Source organism: Branchiostoma floridae, chromosome 1 (genome assembly GCF_000003815.2).
Source record: "Branchiostoma floridae strain S238N-H82 chromosome 1, Bfl_VNyyK, whole genome shotgun sequence".
NCBI lineage: Eukaryota > Metazoa > Chordata > Leptocardii > Amphioxiformes > Branchiostomatidae > Branchiostoma > Branchiostoma floridae.
Genome location: NC_049979.1, coordinates 14,563,658 through 14,586,529, shown reverse-complemented (window position 1 = coordinate 14,586,529; position 22,872 = coordinate 14,563,658). Strand labels below are relative to the sequence as shown.

The 22,872-nt window shown below is 40.5% G+C and overlaps 2 protein-coding genes across 15 annotated transcripts in view; one reads left to right on the top strand and one right to left on the bottom strand.

Moving 5' to 3' along the window:
* Nucleotides 1–16,904, bottom strand: part of LOC118409667 (MAGUK p55 subfamily member 5-like) — a 69,354-nt gene extending 52,450 nt beyond the window's left edge. For 2 of the 11 annotated variants that reach the window (XM_035810852.1, XM_035810870.1), the window contains exons 1-3: nt 3,282–3,584; nt 2,226–2,309; nt 67–181 (exon numbers count right to left, since the gene is read on the bottom strand). In XM_035810852.1, the coding sequence (XP_035666745.1) occupies nt 67–181; nt 2,226–2,309; nt 3,282–3,335 (253 nt within the window). In that variant the 5' untranslated portion in view covers nt 3,336–3,584. Of the gene's footprint in view, nt 1–66; nt 182–2,225; nt 2,310–2,388; nt 2,416–3,281; nt 3,585–9,370; nt 9,534–15,815; nt 15,833–16,762 lie in introns of those variants that run through there. The other 9 variants (XM_035810860.1, XM_035810880.1, XM_035810888.1 and 6 more) reach the window with 8 other exon arrangements.
* Nucleotides 2,542–22,834, top strand: LOC118409819. 4 transcript variants are annotated; one of them, XM_035811160.1, is made up of 12 exons: nt 2,542–3,029; nt 17,915–17,981; nt 18,581–18,627; nt 18,986–19,101; nt 20,427–20,475; nt 20,798–20,826; nt 20,994–21,058; nt 21,282–21,345; nt 21,609–21,694; nt 22,002–22,055; nt 22,238–22,304; nt 22,704–22,834. In XM_035811160.1, the coding sequence occupies exons 1-12, from the start codon at nt 2,977–2,979 to the stop codon at nt 22,799–22,801; spliced, it is 795 nt and encodes a 264-aa protein (XP_035667053.1). In that variant the 5' UTR covers nt 2,542–2,976; the 3' UTR covers nt 22,802–22,834. The 4 variants fall into 4 exon arrangements, with proteins under 4 accessions (XP_035667053.1, XP_035667043.1, XP_035667063.1 ...); XM_035811150.1 differs by lacking the exon at nt 2,542–3,029 and adding an exon at nt 17,200–17,359; XM_035811179.1 differs by lacking the exon at nt 2,542–3,029 and adding an exon at nt 17,252–17,328.
* Nucleotides 22,835–22,872: the final 38 nt, after the last annotated feature.

Below are 22,872 nucleotides of genomic sequence, written 5' to 3'. Positions count from 1 at the left end.
AAAAAGAAGTAGAAAAGAAATCTCAATTGTAAATAACAATAATGCAGTAAACACAACGGAACCTACCTGCAGCAATTTCGTCGACTCTGGGAGAGAAGCCCTCATCAGCACCGCCCATGACAGAGAAGCCAAAGCGTTTGTCAGAAGACAGGAGGACCAGCTCCGTGGAGACCTCCATCTCCTGAAACATACAAGCACACCAGTCGTTGTCTTAACTTTCTCTCCAACAAGAATTGTACACTCACTAAAATTTCAATTGAAACTGGGTCAGGTTCTTTTGATATAAAAATCTAGATAAATGTATTCTTCAAGCAGAGGTTGGCTTTCGGGGATAGTAGTAGTTGGGATTTTTACTTGTTCGCTCCCTTCCTGAGGTAAAAATCCAGACTACTTGTACTAGTCTACTATCTCCACGACTCAACCCCTGCTTGGAGAATAGATGAAATATTCTTTCTTGATTGAGTGTATGTTACGTCTGTTGGAAAGAGTGTTTGATTAAACCATATTGCCAAAGCAGAAAAGCATTTGTTCTGAAACACAACATGTCTGATTCCAGTCACACTGATCACTTCAAATTTGGAAAGCTGCTTCCTAAATGTATTTAGGATATTGTGTTGGACACCCTACATTTCAACTTGTGGTTTACATGGGCGCGTTCATAATGAAGCTACGTGAAATTTTTAGCAGATTTTTCATTCTATGTTGAGCACATTTACCCTATATCGTGGGGAAAAATTGCCAACGTCAACTATACGTAGGTTCTTTTTTTATAGCAATTACAAACTACGATTAGTTAATCCCCACAAAAGGCACTTTTTCGCTGCTAGTGTACAACCGCACGACTTAGAACTGTGTACCTCCGACCTAGCGCACCGCTGCAAAACTTTACCTGCTAATTTCTTCAGTTACAAACAACCTTTCACCAATCTAACTTTAGAGATCAGTTCCGCTGGCTAAAAGGAAATTTCTCACCGCTAAAAACACACGTCCATGCAGCCGTTTATTTTTTGGCTCGAATCTCTTTTGGGTAGCCTGGATACCATACTCCAACCTCAAAAATATATTTCGTGTTACACGATAGATACTTGAGATCGGGCTGGGGTTTGGTAACCAGGCTATCTTCTAGGGTACCAACTCGGAGTAATACATCAATGAGACCTTATGGCATGTTAAACAGTAATAATGATGATGATGATGATATCTTTATTTCTGCCATAAAATACAAGCAGACTGCACTTAAAGTAAAGTTATGAAGAGCCATGGATAGCACTGTTTCATACCTTTGACCTGGTGAGTGATACTTTTTGGTATCTACTATCTTCCCTATCAAGCCTGACTGTAATTAAAGTAGGTTTCCAAAACACACAAGGTACTAATGCACTTCGTCTGCTACTAATGAAGAGGGTGTCTTCAGGGTGTTATTTTTTTGTGGTCACCATGAAATTAGACACTATGAGATAAGGGTACCTAATGAGTGCATGGTGGGACACCATTTTGTAACAACAATAAACAGAGAGAACCTACATCCCAGAACCTTTCAAGGAGGTACTCATCACTGGAGAAATCTTACTGCATCTAACATTCTTTATCTTTTCACTGGCTTACATCAGATTTCAAAGCATACCCTGATTGAGGACTGTTCCAGGCAAATAAAAACTTTGAAAGCTGTTGAAATCTACAAAATGATGTTCAAGGTTAAAAAAAGGATACACAATATGAACATATGTACATCAGCGGGGCCAAATTAATTTAAAATTAGAAATAAAATTTATTTCTTGATGAATGCAAATTGCCATGTTTGGCCATATGAACATCACTATAAAGAAGCAAAGTGAGTTACTAAAGGCATGCATCACTTTTGCAGATGGGTCTTCAGGAGCTGAATGTTGCAATGCAGCCATGCTGTAATCATATAGACATGCCCAGAAGCATACAATAGCCTGCTATTTGAAACAAGGCTTATCAGTGATCATTTCTTTCCCTTTGGCATCACTGCTATGTGCTGCATTCCTTTGGCAGCCTGGAAGTCTGAAATATGGTAATGCAATATCCACAAAAGGATTTTTGTCTGAACTTTAACACAATCCCAGAATTCTTCATATAATCAGAGAATAGTAAGTAATACCATCCTCAATCAAGGGGCCAGCATGCTGTATGTGTAAAGATGATACCAAACAGATCTACTTATTATCAGTCAAGTCCAAGGCCATGCTGAGCAGAGGCACCTGTAAAACATGTCCGATAAAACTGAGGGACAACAGGTCCTGGGCCACCACTGTGAGCAGGGATGAAAGCAGGAAGGAAAGCCACTGCAGAAATGGGTGCAGAGAAGGCACATGAGAGAGAGTAAAGTGACATAGGCAGGAAGATATGTGGAAGGTGACATACCAGCAGAGTCATGGTCAAAGTCAACACCCATGATCAGGGAAAGAGACGGAAACCATCCAATATGAAAGAAGAAGAGAAGAAAATTTGATAAGAGACAGGCAAAAACTGTAAAGAACATGATTCTGAAACATGTGAAACAATTCTGTCAACTGCAGTATTATCTTATCAGCACCATATTCTAGGCAACACCAGCATGTATAAAAGTAAGCACAGTGGTACTAGATTAGTGCTATTCAAAATATTCAGTGGCCAAATTCTCTGCACTTGAGGCTGGCATTAGTCCAGTGTAGATAATATGATATAGTTGTAAATAAAGGAACGATATGCCAAGCTCTTAAAGTAGAGTAGAGTAAGCTAGTACATACTAAGGTAACCTAGTAGAAACAAACTAGTGTATGTGTTTGCAGCTTGTGACAACTTCTCCTGCTGTGATCAGTCTACAAAAACACTTATTACCTTCAAGCAGAAAATGATTCATTTCCTATTGAGGTCAACTCTACAGGGAGCAGAGCAAATTGTTGAAAAAAAGAAAGGCACCCCTTTGCCTCTGTACTACTCAACAAATCCAAAACACACCCTAATTTTGGCATGACCCATGACTGGACTCTGACACTGAATGACACTCCAATGTCAAACAGAAGGTGAGTACTCCATATAATACCAGTACTACCTTTCTGACAATATGCTAAACAACAAGGAGATTAGGCAGATAAGTTTTCATTAGCTTCATCTTGATTCCAAGTTGTAGATAAGAAATTCCTTCCTGTCTTACTTCATAGTATACCATGTTTGACCCTGAATCTCCAGTTGTTCCCATTTGGCTAGGTAAGTGCCAAAAGTAAACCCAGCCCTTATCTGTACAGTAATGCACTAATGTTGACCCCAAGTCCTACCTCTGGATCCACAACATTTGGATCAGCAAAGTTTTCCTCTTCAGCCCCCTCCATCCTGGCTGCTTAGCGTCCCATTCCAAACAAAGCCTGGTCTTCTCTGTCAGTTTTAATACCGTCACACCATTCAGATCCACAACAAAACTTCACAAAAGGGTTGACCCTGCCACTCTTGTGAGGGGAACGTCCCAAACCCAGCTGGGAGCGGCCCACAAACCAGAGGCCCTACCAAGAGTTTGTTGCTGTTGTGAAGTGAAGTCCAGCGGGGAGGGAAAGGTTGTGTGTTTTCCCTGAAGAGAAGGTCGGCATGTGGGCTGCTGCACCAGTTTGGGGAGGAGCCAGCCACAGAAATGTGACAATGTACAGATGGTGGTGAGGGGTGGGAGGTGGGCCTGAGGGACTGGTCATGCCTGTCTTTCCCTACAAATAAACCTTCAAATTCCAATTAGTAATCAGAAACTATCAAAACCTATTGGCAGCAACCTTGACTAACCAGCTGCAGTGTACAGACTTTTTTGCTATCTGCTTCCTGGTCCAGACCCTAGGAAGGTCAGATATTGACAAACCAGTGAAATGATAGGCATGTAAGGAACAAGGCAGAAATTTATTATCATTTTTGTGTGACACTTAAGCCTGTGTTATGACACTCAGACATAGAGAAAAATTCCACTATAGGCAGGAGATGGATACTTCAGGAGCAACACCATCTGCCAACTCTAAGTAGAATACATGTATCAAGGATGTCAAACATCTTGTTTCAACTTTTTTTAGAGAAAAAAAAGGAAATAGAATTAAGAATTGCAAATATCACCGCATCACATTTTGACACCTGGATCATTCAATTCATCATCCTAGATATTTCGTTCTTTTTCTAATGTTGAAGAAACCGAACCATCACAGGCTGCTCCTACACTTCAACAGCCTTCTTCCATTACTGCAACATCAGTTCAAGGGAGGTCCATTTTTGTGTTCCTTTTTTGCCTTATAATGTGAACTGAAATAGGATTTGCCATGGTGCCATGGGACTGGCAGGGGATGGGGACAGGCTGGGACCAACTGGACAGCAGATGAAATATGACACAGCTGCTACTGGGATGGGGTGATAGATCTGATCATGGGCTGACCTGACATGCTGTCTGATTGATCAGATTCCATCATACAAAATTTCTGGTGACAGCATGTCAAAAACATGTACCCTATGGATGAAATAGATCAGTTCACAATAGACACAAAGATTCCATGAAATATGATGAATCTGATTTATATTCATTTTTAGATATTACTCTATTTCAAGAGACTGCGAAAAAAAACAATAAAAACTACCATACATTAGTCACAAAAAGTACAAAGAAGGTTTTACATTATGATTATCAAACAAAATCAGTGAAAGAACCTTTGGGCAGAAAGGCAATGATAAGTAACACTGCTTTTACTTTGAGCCCTTCATAAAACTACTGAAAAATGAGTAGATAATATTGACTAATTTTTTGTTACTTGACTTAATCCTCTTTGCCCCTTCTGGAGCACAGGGCCTCGGTGAGATGCCTCCACCTTCCTCGGTCTTTGGCGGTTGTCTTAGCCTCATGCCACGAGGTCTTTGCATGTTGTAGGTCCTTCATGACTCCTCGCCTCCACGACAGCCTAGGTCTACCTCTTCGTCTTTTGCCTTGGGGGTTCCATTCTAGGACTGCCCTCGTAATGGATGGTGGGGGTTTTCTTAGTGTGTGTCCAATCCACCTCCATTTCCTGCGCCTTATGGTGACCTCCACAGGTTCCTGGCCAGTTTTCTCCAGGAGGTCATGGTTGCTGATCTTATTTGGCCACCAAATGCCAAGGATGTAGCGGAGTCTTACATTGATGAAGGTTTGGAGTTTCTTAATGTTGGCTTGTGTTAGGCCCCAGGTTTCACAGCCATATAGTAGGATGGACTTGACATTGGATTCAAAGATACGTAGCTTTGTTCTGAGGGAGATGTTCCTGGCCCTCCAAACTGGTCTTAGTTGGACAAAGGCAGCCTTTCCCTTCCCTATGCGGGCTTCAATGTCCTTGGTCGCACCTCCGTCACTGCTGATGACACTGCCAAAGTATGTGAAATCCTTCACTGTCTCCAGCTCTATTCCTCTGCAGCACACAGGTTTGGCGTTCCCCACCGTTTTCACCCTCATCTCTTTAGTTTTTCCTGCGTTGATGATTAGTCCCACTTGGCCTGACTTGTGTTCTAACCTCTGGGTCTTCTCTCTCATCTGGCTGATGGTATGGCACAGAAGAGCAAGGTCGTCCGCGAAGTCTAAGTCATCTAACATGTCCGTCAATGTCCACTGAATTCCTGTCCTGGCATCTTTGGTAGTTTCCCTCATCACCCAGTCCAGTGCAGTTATAAATAGCAGCGGGCTCAAGAGGCACCCCTGTCGCACTCCGGTGGTCATGTTGAAGGGCTCTGTCAGATCTCCTTCGTGGGATACTTGTGCTTGGAAGTTGTTGTAGAAGACTTTGATCATGTTGATGATCTTTGGGGGGATTCCATAGTGGGCAAGGATGTTCCATAGTGATGTCCTGTCGAGTGAATCAAACGCTTTTTCATAGTCCACAAAAACAGCATACAGTTGTGAATTGAATTCTGTTGATTGCTCCACTATGACTCTTAGGGTTGCGATCTGGTCGCTACAAGATCTATTTGCTCGGAAGCCTGCTTGATTATCTCTTAGTTTGGTCTCCATTGCGTTTGCTGTTCTATTGAGGATGATCCTGCAGAGTAGCTTGCTGGCAACTGAGAGAAGCATGATGCCACGCCAGTTTTTACATTGTGTCAAGTCACCTTTCTTTGGCAGCTTTATAATAGTACCTCTCTTCCAGTCTGTGGGTGTCCTCTCTTCTAGCCAGATTCTGCTGAGTAGTGGATGCAGAGCTTCAACAGAAAGGTTACCTGCCTCTTTCCAGGCCTCTGGAGGAATTCCATCGGGTCCTGCGGCTTTCCCGTTCTTGAGTGAAGAGATGGCCTTGCGGATCTCTATCTTGCTTGGTGGGCCAGTGCGAATATCGAGCAATTCTATTGGGGGCTCAATTCGTTCTACGTTACAATTCGGATAATGAGGAAGAGTTAGATGATGATGAAATAGAAACCGAATGGTCGACCATCAAAGAAGCGTACACAAGCACATGTGAAGAGGTTCTGGGAAAGGTAAAGCGGGAGAGGAAGGAATGGATGAGCGAGGGCACATGGGAGAAAGTGGAGGAAAGACGCAAACTGAAAGCAAACATCGAGAACTGCAGAACCAGGAACCAGAAGGCCAATGCCATGAAGCAGTACAACTCAGCTGACAGGAAAGTAAAGAAAAGTTGCAGGAGAGATAAAAGGAAGTGGATCTCAGACAAGGCTGCCGAGGCAGAAGAGGCCGCGTCAAAGCAGGATATGAAAACCCTCTATAGAATCACCAAAACACTGAGTGGGAAAAGAAGACAAATAAACAAGCCAGTACAAGACAAGAATGGTGAACTGCTTGCAACAAAGGAGCAACAAATGGAACGCTGGAGAGACCACTTTAAAGAAATTCTCAATCGCACACCTCCACCGAATCCCCCGGAAATTGAATTTTTTGTCATAACTGACAAAAAATAGTTAATGTGTGATGAAATAGCCAGCCCTTCAAAGAACATGCAAGGTTTTCTTAATAGCAATCTTATACCTTTATCAATAAATATGGGTTCTCCAGAGAGTACCATCAATAAAATAATATCTGTTGCTTTGACTTGAATTACCATTTTATTAACACACCTTAAAACATAACTGGCAAGTATGCATACAATGCTAAAACTACTGCCCCACAGTGGGTATATCACTGTGATACCTGCACTCATGGTTTATAGTTCATCCTGCATACTACATCTTACATCTCACAGGTTCAGACAGCAGACAGGGTTCACTGGGTTAACTTTGATGAACAAAAGGTGCAAACTCAAGGATCCTCCTCCTCAGCATATTTAAACTCTGGTCTTTTTCTCTTTGACAGCAATGACCTTGAAGTCCCTTGAAGTGTCGCCACCCCAGACGGCACTGCTCAATAGGGGGGATATTGGAAAAGCCAGGTGGCCGCTTCATGAACTGACTTTCTACAGAATGAAGCAGTTATCATAATCAATGTTGAGCACAAGCCATGCAGGGTAATTAGCCACATTTGAACTTGAGCCAGATTGAAACCAAATGCACACATAAACCTAAGGGGACAAAAGTTCCCTAATATCAAGTCTGCTGTGATTGATGTGTCTAGCAAAATGTCCAGGAATTGGAGAAAAATATCAATAATGCAGAGACTGATAATACATGTATGTACCTGTTTATTTCCACTACTTACTTCTGAGGATAACACAAAACGTCAGTTACGGGAATGCATCAGTTGTTTGAAAAAATGTGCTTGGAAAACTTAGCTTGAAGAAGCTTGTTCCAAGCTAAGTCACCCCTGTAACTTAACAGGTGTTCACTATAAAAACGACCTCAATTGTAATCAATATTTACCACACTCCTGGACCCAGCAGGATCAGAGACATCAAATGGAACAATTGGTCCAATCAAGACTGAGGTATCCTGATAAGGAACCTGGAAGTTGTCCCAATGCAAGTATTGATTTTAACTTCCTCCTCTTCCAATTCACTTCACAGAAAGTAAATGGTGCAATTTATTGATTGTATTCAGGAAGTAATCAATAGAACTCACTATCAGCAATAGAAAACACCTGCTGTCTGATAAAGTACAGCTTGGTAAGATGCCATAAAATACCAATCTTAATATCATTAATTATTTCTTACTTTGGATTCTGACAATTGATCTGAATCGGGGAGAAATCGAAAACCTACACTACTACCAGTACCTTACACAATTAGGCTTGTAAAGTTCAGTAGAATGGCATAAAAGATGAGTTTTGATTCTATTGTGATTTTCTTCTGTTTCAACCTTACCCAAGTTCATGTTAAAGTTCACCAGGGGGAAAAGGTATATAACAAGGGAGCTTGACAATATAGGGATAATCCTTGGGCATGCTACATCATTGATACTAAAGTGATGCTGTTATCCATTTTGGTGAGCAAGGACAGAAAGCACCATAACTGAATACATGATCTTCAACATTGATGGTAGCTATAGGACCCATTTTAGAGTGTGAGGGAGTGGATGGGGTTTAATGGAAGTGTGAGTACTTCGTTGAATTAACTTTCTCTTGAGGCTCAACTTCATAGGATGATGCACTAGCCAATAGTAAGATATATCTTGTGGCAAGGTATTGAAAAATTGTTACACAAGTGTTCTCCAGATACTCTAAGGCATCTGCCTCTTAGCCTGGTATCCAGCCATATTATAGCTCCCGAATCTCTTCTGTTCTCTCCCGCAAAGAGTATTTGCGGAGATGACAGAAGAGACTCGGGAGCTATAATACAGCTGGATACCAGGCTATCTGCTTCTAGTAAACCACTATGCTATCTCCAAGCTGTGTCTTTGCCAACTACCGGCCAGCCAAGCTGGATAAAAAAAAGGCGTCCTCACGTTCAGATGTGTGAGCACCAGCCCAAAAATATTTACCCAAATCTGGATGTTTCCTAGGCAGGCTAAGGAGGTCATATGGAACAAACACACAGCCAAGTTTCTATTTGCAGATTCCAGCTGTTTTTCATCTCAGTGAGCCCCAGTCCAGGGTGGAAGGGCCAGGGCCAGGGGTGGGCTCTAGCTGCCAAGAATTTTTCAGGGAATGATGACAGGATGAGCAGATTTAACTAAAATTTTGAGAGAATTTCTACAAAGCCTGTTCAGAAATTTCATATCTTCAGAATCAGACAATTGATCTTTCCCCCGAATTTTGTATTTCACAAGTTGTATGATGCAACAAAATTCCAACATAGGCCTTAACAACATTGGCCTTAACAACACAAAGCCAGGGCATGTCTGTGAGCCACCTAGCATGTACCCTCTGAACTGCACTCATTTGCAAAGGCGTCATGCTCATGCGGAGTAACATGGTATCATGGCATTTTGTATGTTGCCACTTGAAGGCTTGAGCATGGGCCTGAAATAAAGACTGTATGCATACAATGAAATCTCTGTCCAGTACCTTGAAATTACTCACCACAGAGCCCTCCCTTCTTGGAATCAGTACCCTGTCCTTCATGGATGACCTTCACTTTCCTCCAAATCAGCAGTGATAATTTGAGGTTCTTCTATGAAGACTAGACCATTTGGACGACAACTTGTAGCAGTGCGGCGCAAAACACAACCTGGCGGCAAAAAAATTGAGGTGCATGAGCCCACACTTATTTTGCTGTTTGTTACTCATGTGTTATGGTACTGTCATCATTGAATATCAGAAAGTAAGGAAAGCAATGAAAATGCAAGCACACAATTGATTGTCATATAAAATTTGTCCAGTCATGCGATGCTTAAAGAATAAATATCGATTTTATGGAATCCACTTCTAAGAAACATGCGATCCTTCAGAATTCATATGATCCACTTCTAAGAAATACTTGTATATTATCCTTATGGAGTTCATACTAATCTTACAGATACATGTAAGTTTTGCAAAGGAGACATATGACTTTTACTGAATAGATATATCATCATCATCGGTCAGCTGCGGCGCAGGCGACTGTAAGTTTCTTCCAAGACCAAGATATAATCCAAACTAAATTCTTGGACCAACGCATGGGTAGCGTTACGTGAGCGGCAAAGTCAAGATGTCAGACTCTGGACCTCCATTTCTCAATGTTTTGGCTTTAAAGAACTTACAGGCTTTATATCCCATCCTGCTAAACACAAAAACCTGTGGAAGTGGATCGTATGAATTGCGTAAAATTTGCATATTGTATATTTTGTTAGGATTGTATGAATACTTGGGTCAATCAGTTAGGAGTAAAATCAATTCCAATCTATCATCCAAATTGTAATTATTAGATGTAGGGATGTAAACTATTGACCTGAACATGCCACACACACCCCTAAAGGACCTCTGCTTTAGGCAGGTTTCCTCCTGAAAACTGGACTTACCGGTATTGGACTGTTTCTCACAGGACCTCAACAATGAAGCAATGCTGTACAGCTGATTGATATATCAAACACAACATGTATCTTCAAGTAAATCAAACATTGCATCAGGACAGGGCAATACCAACATTAACCCAGAGAAAGACCTACTGCAGCTATCTATAGGGCCACCTTCCCACAATTGCATGACATCAGCTGTCTGTGAATCTCAACCATGTAGAAGGGAAAGTACTAGTCATCAAAACCCATTTATCATGATGGTCTACTATGTAATAGCCATTAAACTGCCATTGAAGGGTCATATATAGTCTCTCAAGGGTTGTTGCCTATGGTGCAATTGCTAGTATCTAAGTACAGTAGAAGCCAGTTAATTGCACAACGGATGATCGCACACTTCTGTTAATTAATTGCACGAAATCCCAAAATCGCATGGCAGTGCGGTCCAGTTTATATCATAACTTTGCTTTGTTGCACCATTCGGATAATTGCACGGCATGCACTGGAAATTGGGTGTGCAATGAAGTGGCTTCACCTGTATGTACATGTAGCATTCCGTAAGTAGCATTTTTCCTGCCTCTTCTGCACCAGCCGTACAGTGACACTGACAACTGGAAAAGGGATCAAATGTTAGGAACCACATTGTTGGTACAGCACACAAACATACTGTCCACATGGTGCCAGTGTTGTTCTGTTCTAGGCACACTGTGGTAACAACTGTTCACACACAGATGTTGTCTTACAGTACCAACAAGTAACATGCATTGGCATAATACCGGTAGTAAGACTTATACCGGTAGATTAAAAATACTGGAACTTAAAGAGATCTACACATGCAACAATAGTTATTTCTGAGCTGTGCACATTTCAGACATCTAGGTGTCCAATACATCATTTACAAAGCATTGATAACAATGCATTCGAAGACAACAAGTCCAAAAGTTTTCAGTATCTTTTTTGGGGTAGGCAGCTCGTCGTGGGACGAACACACTGTCACATTCATTGCCAAATTTATAGATCATAATTACACATGCTCACGGCACAAGACGAACATGATTCAACAACAATCTTGAATTTCTGTTGGTGACCTACAACTCATGTAAAAGTGTGAAGAACCGTTGCATAATAGAACGGATCTACGACTGAATGGGCAAAATTGAACGTACGCAGCCATTTTCCCGCCATTTTTATATCTACGATAGCAGTGAAGTGTTACGTCATAGCGGTTGTGACGGACAGAAGTTAAATGAAAATTCTTGACAGTATACGTCCGTTTTCTCATGACATTTTGTATGCTCATGCAGGTTTATGTTTTATGCATTTACTGACAGAAAAGGAAGGAACATCAGAGGATGTATAAATGTACATAGCGGCAGTTAATTATGCCGTGTTTCTTCCTACCGGTATTTTTTACCCCCTCCCAACCACGCGCCCGTTCGCCGTGCAATTCCGCGGCGTGTTACAATTACAATACGCTTTTAGCAGGACAAGAGTGGCAGAAAAGTTTCACAGAAGAAGTGGCAAGGGTAACCTATAACAGCAACATGTAACTGGAGAAAATGATGCGTTGACAATTTGTCAAATCAGTATGGCTAGAGAAATCGTCGTAAACGTACCGGTATTATGATAATAGATGTTACAACTGCTAGTGCTGCACCATATTCACCTTGTACTTTTATATTACATCTGTGGAAGTTATATCCCCTCTTCTGCAGACTCTCACCTTCAATGTTGGCATCTTACATCTTATATCAAGAGGCATCTTGAATGGAAATATTTGATGTATTTTTCTGTTACCTTAGGCCACACCAATTTTATTTGTCCATTTTTTTCGTTTAAAAAAAATCTTTAGGCCACACCAATTTAATTTCTTGGTTCACGGATTTTTTCATAAAAAATATGGAGCGATAGGGCGAAAAAAAAATAGAAATAAAAATTGTAAAATGGTTGGGTTAAAGGTAAGGTCTAATCCAAAACATAAATAATAAAACGTTTTCAGCTTGAAAAAAGTACAAAAACACTATTACTGTACAGTGACAGCACCTGTTCATTGAAAATTACAAAAGTAGTGTCAATTTTTGTGTTTGTCCCATTTTTCATGAATGAAAAATATAGCTGCAATAATAATACCCACATTTTAAGGAGGTTATAATATAAAAGCCTATTTGCTGCACCAGACAGTTGGTGAATGGTTTCATTAATGGTGGAAATTTGCTAAGTGGTAATTTTTATTTTTATTTTATTTTCCAAAAAATAGGAGCGAGCAAATCCGTGAACCAATCAATTAAATTGGTATGGCCTTAAGTCCCCAAAAAAATAATATAGGTTTTTTCTATCACAAAACTTGTAAATATTACCATTTTAGAGCCACATACACATTATTTCAGTCTAAAAACAATGCTTGTTATTGAGAACATTGGTAACAAATCAGTTCTTTTTGTATGTTATTTATTTTTTGAAAAAATTCATTTTGTACTCTTTTTGACCCGCCAGTCCAATTTTTATCCTTAAAAAATACGAGAAGCAAGAAATAAAATTGGTGTGGCCTAATGGCTTGAATTTAACCTGAAAAGGGAAAAGTTAGATAAACAATGAGGAAACTGCAGTATTATGGAAAGCCGCTAGGAAAGCCATTATGAAACTTCACATTCGTTTTTCCAAACCCTGCATAGCTGATGAAGATCCATCCATGACTTCTCAATTCAAGCTAGAAACATACACAGCCACTTACTGCCAAATAAACAATACACAAAACATAAACTTCTTGCCTGAGGTAATCAACACACCCATTCACGTAATTTTACTTGCATCTGGTCAGATAATCAGTGACATATCAATAGTATGCTCAAATAGCAGTTTGCAAAAATCTATTCAACATTAAAAAAACAATTCTCATAAGCACACAATGTATGCAGCACATATTGTCCAAAATGTTAAAAACAGAACGATAAAAAATTTAATGAAAGTACATACTGGTACCTGCAGTATATTGCACTACAGTAGCCCATTTTTAAACCTTAAAACAGCATGATGAAGATTCAAAATGCATTCTCACCTGAAAACACTTGGACTGACATTGTAGATGTCAGTATACTAGCACTCTACTGATGTTTTAGACTGTATGTTGCTAAAAGCTATGAAAGTAGAAATTGGATAAAGCGTACTCTGTACCTAAATGTAGCTGTAGCTTTGGTAGAGGGCACAGCTTACTCCTCTAGGCCAGTATTAAATCCTTTTGCTTCTTGTCACAGCTGTAACACAGCCACTGTAATCCACTACCTGCAGTTTACTTAGCACACCCAGCCCAGGTTGGCTTGCCTGGCAACATATGCTCAGACATAACATAGCCATAATCATCATAACAGCATTTGTAAATTTTACTTGTACTGAGTTGTAGGCCTGGGAATTATCAAAATGTTACTGGGGAGACTTGGAGGGCATTCCAAAACAAGCCCTGGTGCTTGGTAGCCACTTGACGAGAACAGGAGCACCACTTGTTGTGTGGTCGAAATCTTTTCCTGCAAAGCTACACTGGTAATGTCAACATGGCGTAGCCATTATTTGGGTTTGATCCACACGGCCTAGCTTTAAACAGGACATCCTTTCATTCATGTTATGAAATATGTACAATGCTTTGATTGAGTTAGGATACGACCTTTGAACATTAGACCATGATCATAAAGCACACTGTGGATTTGTCTACTGCCATTATGAAACAAACTTCCATTCCATGGGAAAATGTAACTTGTAATAAACTACATATAAAAGACTGAATAGTACAATACATGTACTTCAAGAAATTTTATTGGCTCCTCCAAATCCTACTTGGGAATAAAATAATCTTTTACATATTCATCTATTTTTACGGTTCACCAAGTCATTATGCTATATGTAACGTTACATATATACATACTGATATGTAATTGTTTTACTTTATTTAGTGTCATTTAGTCCAATAAGGCTGGGCACAGCCAAATGATGCTTATAAACCTGGTACTACCTGTAATTGCTAAACAGATAAGAGGTCCCACTGTCTCAGTGCAAACAAACCTGTTACTGTGTGGCCTAATAGGATATCATTAAGGGGTGCTTCTATTGTTGTAGCATATCTCATGTCAACAAGACACACTCCTCTTTTGAAACAAACTGTTAGGCTTTCAATTATAGAATGACATCCATGAATAAGGAAGTAGCACACCTGTATCAGTTACTGGTCTGTAAGGTCAATCCTAAAACAATGGACAGATTGTGTACACACAACGTTCTGGAAAATCCAGTCATTTCAAAAATTGCAAAACTGCACACCATTACACATATCTGATTTTATTGATACATCAATAGTATATAGTAGGGAGGTCTAAGAAATCTAGTTCCCAAACAGCTTCAGCTATATTTGTATCAGTCAAGTGTTACAACCTTGCACCATAACACACCTGCTCCACGGATACCCCACTTTTGCGCAGAGGCTAGATTGAAAAGTACTCTTGTTAGCTTGATTGAGTGGAACCTTTTAGTTTTACATAAGGATGTGTAGATATGTACAAAAAAGGAGACCTGCCATATTGCAATCTAGTAACCCTACCAACTTTAATTTGATCTTATCAGACGTGCTAAAACCCTGCCAAAGTACTCTAACTTAGTCTAAGACTGCACAGTCAAGGCTCGTAGGTAAGGAAGAAATTTTATTCAAAAGAACCATGGAAATTGTGTCATTTGTCCCTTTCTCAAGCCTGAATACACAACAGGTGTTGGTGTTTGTTTGGCACTGACACCTTAGCTCTAAGGAACCCTAAAACCAATTTTATTACATGGAAAATCTCATTCTCAGGGAGATGCAGTTAGTGCTTGTGATGCCATGGTAGTGTAGCCATTTGAAACATGTACTTATGCACTACCATCCACCTCCTCAGGACTTACAATAAGGCAATCCCAAGATAGATTTCACTATGTTCTAGTTTGTTACTGACTTTAGAAACTTCTCAAGGGACTTCTGGGTTTCCAAACAAATCAAATAACCAAACAAAAATAAAAATAAAATAAGGAATTCAATTTGATTGTTATTTTCATATAACATAACAGTTAACTAGATATGTACTAGCACCTATGATCACATTCCCAATTACTAGTACTTGGACAATGTTTACATCAATTATAAGATTTTCTCAAGGAATGTTTTACAGAAGCAAAATAGATACTATGAATCAACAGTACCAACGACCCTATAACTTTTCATATCCTTAGAGACTTGTAAGAGTAACTAATATTAACGTAAGGAGGGAGTCATTACATAACGCTTTGATACCACATTATGCATGCCCATGTATTAGTTTTCATATGGATATTTAAGTACTTGATTGTGACTTTGTTATGCCAGGGAGGTCATAGGGAAACTCTAGTATATTTAATAGTAACTTCCTTGGTTACACTTACAAATCTCGACTCCCCTAATCTTAATTAACCAGCATTCAATGAACAATGCTGACTTTTAAAGATAATCTAGGAAAGAAACGTAAGGTTACCTGTAGTGTAAGACTCCAGATCGTCAGAAAGAACTCCACAAAACTGTTTGCAGGGTTGTTGACCTCTCAACCATGAACTATAGAAGAGAACACTCTGAACATACCTATCATGTCACTGTGCTGTAAACATTCCACTTTTTGTCAATGCCTAGGCTCAACGCTCTTTTCAGGTATGGAGCTTTTAGTAGAATCGTTTGGGTATATTGTAGGGGGGGCAGTGAAAGTGACGTCATGCGTGCCCACTCTGTGGTGCAAAGTGCAAACAACATTCCGGTGAAGCCTGGGACAGCATTACTGTAGACGGATGTGTGTTAGCAGGTGACACAATCTCACAGTTATTGTGATGTTGTCTTTAACTGCATCTGTACATGGGTACTTGTGGTACTACTAGAAACGTTAACCTTAATGTAATTCATTTATGAAAATCATACAGTAACGTTGTATTATGACACCAGCTAGTAAAAATGATGGCATTTACAAATATTTGTATAGCAAGAAAAGAGTAAAAGTTATTTTAACTAAAACCTACAAGAAAATCATTATTATCATACAAAGAAGCTCGTTGATCTGAGAGATACCACTAAACCTGAATTTCCTGCCCCCCTCCCCCATTGCCAACACACACGTTGAACTTGTGGGGGGAATTTATTCCTGGTACAAAGTAAGCGTATGTGAATACAAAGACCACAAATAAGCAGATAAATAATCAGTAAAATATTGGTATGCTTTTACAATGTATCAACGCCCATATTCGTCCAACAGATGTCCTTATGGGGCTCATTTTTGCGAGTCTTTTCAAGGTCTCACGCTGGTTTCGGAAGTTGGCGTGCGCAGTAAAAAATCACGTCTTGCATTAAATATGTGGAAAAACAAGCAGTAAGACGTGTAAACACGACCTGAAACCATTCATCTGCTTGAAGACTGAATGTTATGATGACCAAACCTACCGTCCTTCAGAAATTCCCCAATTCAGACAAGCATGTCCCAAGCACTGAAGCAGGCTAGCTGCAGTGAAGTTTTGATCTTCGTTTTGTTTGTAAAATGGAGGCAACATCAGCTCGGCCGCTGATTGGTCGGCTGTTTGAGAGAGGTTCTTCTGGGGTCACAAGCGCGCGAAATTCAGATTTTGACTATTCAAGCAGATGGGGTGGAACTTCATGGAAGTAACGTTAACGTTACATTGTATATTTCAAACTCTAATGTGTCTATAGCAACGTGTCTACAGTCTTATCTATAATCTAGATCCATGTCAACGTTGCACGGCCAAGTGTGCACGAAGACTTGATAAAACTATCTCTATTAAAGATCCCAAAAGCAGAGCCAAACAAATCATGCCTGCTCCAGATTCCCTCTGTCTGTCAGTAAGTCATTCTTTAGAACGTTGCGTTCGATGATGCAGGCGCGGTTGCCATGCCAACTTGACAACAGGGAATACTGAGCAAAAAAAAAATGTCGGAGAGGACCATAGCTCCGTCCGCCATCTCTGACGTGTTGATCAGTGAACAGAGTGAAGGTCAGGAGGAGAACCTTGAAGCGCAAACACGGTAGAGAATGTTGTGTCACTGACAAATGCAGCGAAAAAAATACGTTACCTTTAAGAAAAGAGTCAGTTAAAACGTTCAAATGGTTTTGTTGTGGGCTGAAAATCTGCCGATACTTTTACTTCAACTCAACGAACTGACGAACGTGTCAGTTCTGTCGTCACACCAAAGCCGTTGAACATCAACCGATTTCGTTATATTCGACCCATTCAACATCAGTAACGTTATGGTTAACAGTTACCATAACAAACTGTGGCGGGGTTCATTTGGTTGTTATCTAACGATTTTACCCACGTCAGGCAATAAAACTAGGATGCCACCATTTCGTATGATTTCCAAATCCGCTGATATGTAACTAAACGCCACATTGGGAACCGAAGAGCAGTAACGTTAACGTTAAGCTAAATGTGGATCCGAATAAAATCAAGTCAAGTCAAGTTTATAGATGATAAAGTTAAAAGTCAGTTGGACGTTAGATCTGGCAATATGTTGTGTGTTTATACATTTGTACTATGTACGCTCGCGGTAAAGTCTTTGCTCTGCTTGCACTATTTGAAGCACGCGGTCACGATCACGGGACGTCTCGGGTCTCCCTAGTCTTCAGACGGCCTGGGAAACCTCTAAGGTAAGAAAGCCAATAGATTCTATGGAGTAAATTACTGTACAGCCTTTGCTGCAGTAGTAACGTTTAATACTGTAGTACTAGTCGGGATCTGCTCAGTATCAATGATTGAGAAAGGTATTACAAAAAGAAACAGCGCAGCATCTTTACATAGCAACTCAATATATAGCCTGGGTACCATCCGGAAAGGACAGTTCGCTCCGGCGTTTATTATACACTAATTGATAAGTCGCTTCTTGCTCTGACAGTCATTTTACACTACACATATGCCGTCGCTTCTCTGTTCCAGCAGAAGCTAACAAAGGGGCGAAGTACTACCTGGATGGTACCCATGTTAGTATTGATACGTATTGGACGTAACAGCTGAGGTAATATCCTTTGTGTGGCCTGGTGTTTAGCGACCATATGTTTGAAGATGAGATGGCCAGGGATTAATCCCTATCTAAGCACCATTCTTAAGAGTCACTAATGGACCTGGATATCCTATGCTTAATGTGCCCTTCTGTTGTACTAATCAAAATATTATGTGAATTATAAACGTTAATCTTATCAATCTTCGTCTGTCTCACACCTGACACTCCGCGGACGGTCTTTTACACCAGGGTATGTCGCGTCGTGGGAAAACATTGGCAGCTGAGCCTGCTACAAGGTTGGTCGTCGTCATTGCGCAACGCCTATTTGTCATTTACCATGAACAACCCATTGCGAATTCAAGGGACCATTTCAAGAACACAAGGGCAATGTCAATGGTGTAACATCACAACTATTACTTTACTAGTTTCTGTTTCCTTGAAAACACAATTGAACGTACAATCAGCAACGTGATGGTATCGAAGAGTTGTACATATGTCATGAAACGACGATAAAAAGGCAATATCTCATGAACTTCTTTACTCTATAGCACCAGAAAAAAAGCTATGAGAGAGACCGTTATCATGTCATTATGTGTTGTCCCTCCATGAATGAGGGAAGAAGACCTTGTAATTGGCCTGTTGTTTACTAATCAGGGAGGATGGAAGAGACGTGCCTGATATTTCGGATGAAGACAGGTCAGCCGCACCGGAGAAGGGCAGTGAGAAGACACCAGCTGATCCGAGAGATGAAGAATATGAAAAAGAGCAGGGTAAATGGAGCTGTTCTCAAGATTCAGCTGGTTACCTGAATCAACCAAATGTAGGGAGGGGAAATCATAGCTTTTTCTGGCCGCCCCTTTTTTGTGACAATCAAAACGGGGCAACTACAAAACGTTCATGATGATTTTCGGTCTCAGTATGATTAACGTTACCTACCTGACTGACTTACAAGTAAAGTAACAATGCGATTCAGAGTGATTCAGCTGGTAGAAATATAGAAACAGTATCATATTAAAAACACCTAAATGAAAGATACTAAAATATATTGTGCTTCAAAAGTGTCACGGAGTTTGGCTGTCATGGACAAATTTAGATCGTTGAAGATTCAATACGGATTTTAAAACAAGTACCTAAGCAGCTTCAGGTAATCATTCAAAATGATTTTGAAATATGAATAATAATGTTATCTCGGTCAGTTAAGCTGTATTGGTAGAAGCCATTCTGGATGAAGTTGAACTCCAGCTTCCAACACAAGAAATTGGACTTACCCAAATTTCGTCTGATCGACTCCAGTTGCAGTGTTCATGAATTGACAATCCACTGCTTCTGCACACGTGACTAGGTGAGCAGTGGATCATATTGATAATGTCTATGGCGCCCTCCGTCCCTGTTTAGGGACAGTTGTATGGCACTGATATAGATGGCTTCTTTGATGCCTCTAGCAAAAAAAGTCTGGCTCTGTGTCCAGGATTCTCATTTTGTCCAGGTGGCTAAAGATGAATATGTTGAGAAACTTCTGACGTTGTTGAACTCGGGCGTTGAGCGCGTGGTTTGAGCGTGGCTCGATACTTTGCGCAATTTGTAAACGCTCTCCACTAATTAACAAGAAAGAAAGATGATAGCAAACAGTATTACTGTTGATGGCATTGAATACCACACACTTTTTCCAGATCCAGACCGTTACTTTGGTGGCTAAATGTTGCAAAATTGACAAATGCTGATAACGTTATAATTTCTCACGTTTGCTTTAGCTGAAAGCGTTTCAATGCGTTTCGAAGAGGTTACGCATTGACGAAATCACACTATTCACGCAAAAGAAATGGATGAATACTTCTTATTCCATGCGTGGATATGTATGTACAGACCCAATGCATTTATGGCAGTACAACATATATACAAGTGTGCATTTCATCGATGTGATGGAGAGGATCCAATTCGCCATAAAACGAGACCACATGAGCGTATTACCCTCATGCTAATGCCAAAAAAGAATATGTGCTCACTGCTGTTCCTTTAGCGAAAAATCAGCATTTGGGACCAGCTACTGCCTCAGTTATTTCAAAACGTGACGTTTGTCTGTCCGTCCGTTTTGTAGGGGGCGCTGTAGGTCCGTCAGCAGGTTATTTTCAGGGCAAGAGATATAGGTAAGCTAGAGCTAATCGTTTCCCTGTCGTTTGTACGTTGGTTTGTTTGGTTGTCAAGAATCTGTCAAAATTTGATTTGGGGGCTTCATAAACTGAAATTATAGTGGAACTATGGTGCTTTTTATCTCCTCAAGTCCATGCAAATATAGATACTTATGACTTGTTCCGCAGATTAAAATATTTGTGAATATGTCGGTCGATTAATATTATTACAAAGAGTTAAAGGAGCAATAGAAATCCTTGTTCCCGTTTGCAGCCAAGAGAGTATTTGTATACCGTAACTAAATGTAACCAAGTAGGTTTTTGTCTGCCTTGTTTCCAGCTCAATCGTAACGGCAAGCACGGTAGCAGGTAAGTCGAATTTCATACTCCTACGAGAACTGCAGTTTATGGTGTTTATTTTACAGTACTACCGTACCAACTTAGCTGTGGTATTCATGAGATCGGTTGGGGTTGTAAACGTTTTAGTTATGTGCCTGCGCGTCTTTGTTGAGTCTGTTTTATGTTTTTCGTTGCAGAATTCGCCGAATCTTATAGAAGAGGTTCGTCACTAGCCTCATCGACAAGCTACAGGAGCAGCATAGTACGTGCTGATCACAATACCTCATAGAGAAAGCTGTTTGTTTTAATCGTGAGTCAGAATGGTCCGTAAGCAGGTGCCGTACATGTCCCGTCTTTTACACATGTATAATGCATGCGGTCGCACCCCTTTTCCAACTTCAAATCCAGAAAATGTCAATTTTGTCAATGTGTACAGCAGAACTTTACCGACTAACGTTATACCCATGCCACCTCTCATCCAACAGTCACAAGGATCTACAGTGTCTGGCTTCAGCACATCCAGGGGCAGCATATCGTCCTATGAGAGTGGTGAGTAATGTCACCTGTAGCACTGCTTTGATATGGGATCCATTTGTAGCTCTTGCTTGAATCTGTAACATCATCGGCCAACGTGGGATAACCGCATTTTGACGCGAGACTCGAGACGCTGGTTATTCATCAAATGAATTTCCAGACCAAAGGCCCACGGTCTAATGTTAGGTCCGGAAGTATTTGATGAAAGATTCACATGCTGCAATACTTCCAGAACTGGTGTCCTTTGTACTAACAAACCGGTTTAACGGTGTTCACAGAGGGCAGGGCCCAGAGGCTTTCTAGCATTCTGAAGAAGCCCAACAGATCCCTGGCGAAGGAGCAGGCACTCAACGAGTTTTCGAAGGTAACGTCAATTGTGTCATACGGGTTTTCGAAGGTAACGTCATGCGCTCACGATACGGTGGAAAACACGGAAAAGGGAGCAAGACCTCCATCAACAGGAATCTGATCAGAGCAAAAGAAGTATAAATGTTACCACGATAACTGCTCGACCTACACCGGTACTCAGTACATCTATATGTAATGCACATTTCCAAGGACATTATATGATATAACGTCCTTGACATTTCTTATTATTGTTTCGTGGGAGATATAACGTTAATGATCTTAAAGCTGAAAACATGTCGGAATCCCTTTGTGCTGACCCTCAGACTGATGAGCACCTGGCCTATATCCGGGACGAGGCGCTGAAGAACCAAGTGGAGGTGAAGTCTGCATTTCCTTTAGTAGTTTTTGATAACTGGCTTTTTTTGCATATGTCGTCACGGATTTAACGAGGCGTAGGTCTGCAGAAAACGAATGTGACAGATTGACGAGATTGCTTCCTAGTAGCAGACATACCTGTAAACAACGACTGCTATAACTTGGCGATAATACCATATTTCAGTTGCCGATCGGACTTCTTATAACCATGAAGAAAGAGGTTTTGATGGTCGTACAGGAGACCGCAAAAGGTAAGAAACCCGACATGCCCATGGGTTATTACATGGCCTCACAATACAACTGAGAAAGATCAGCGAATCAGCTGTAAATTCAGCACCAAGGAGAAACCTGGAATGAAGTGAGGCCGGGTTTCAGGCGATATCAACTCGGCAACGTTGCCTTTTCCTACACTAACAGCGATGGAAGAAATGATAGACTTTTTGCCAGCAACTTCAGTTTTGCCACTCATATATGTGCGTGTTTTACAATTTACAATCTTAGAAAAAAATGCAATTCATTACAACCTACATGTTTCCAGATTTGTGACAACATATCTTCATACACTGTATAGTATTTCATGTTTGTGTACGTGTTAATACACATGTAGTCTACATTATCACTAGCCTCTGAATATCATTTCTGCCGCCCAGAGTACCAGAAGACCGTAGGACCGCACCACAGGCTGACGATGGATGCTCTGAAACGAGTGGATGAACTTGCAGAGGAAATTAAAAGAATGGGATTTTAGTCTTATATGTCACAAAAAAAGTTTTTGTCTTACTCGCAACATACAACATACATAGTATCAGTCTCTATCTT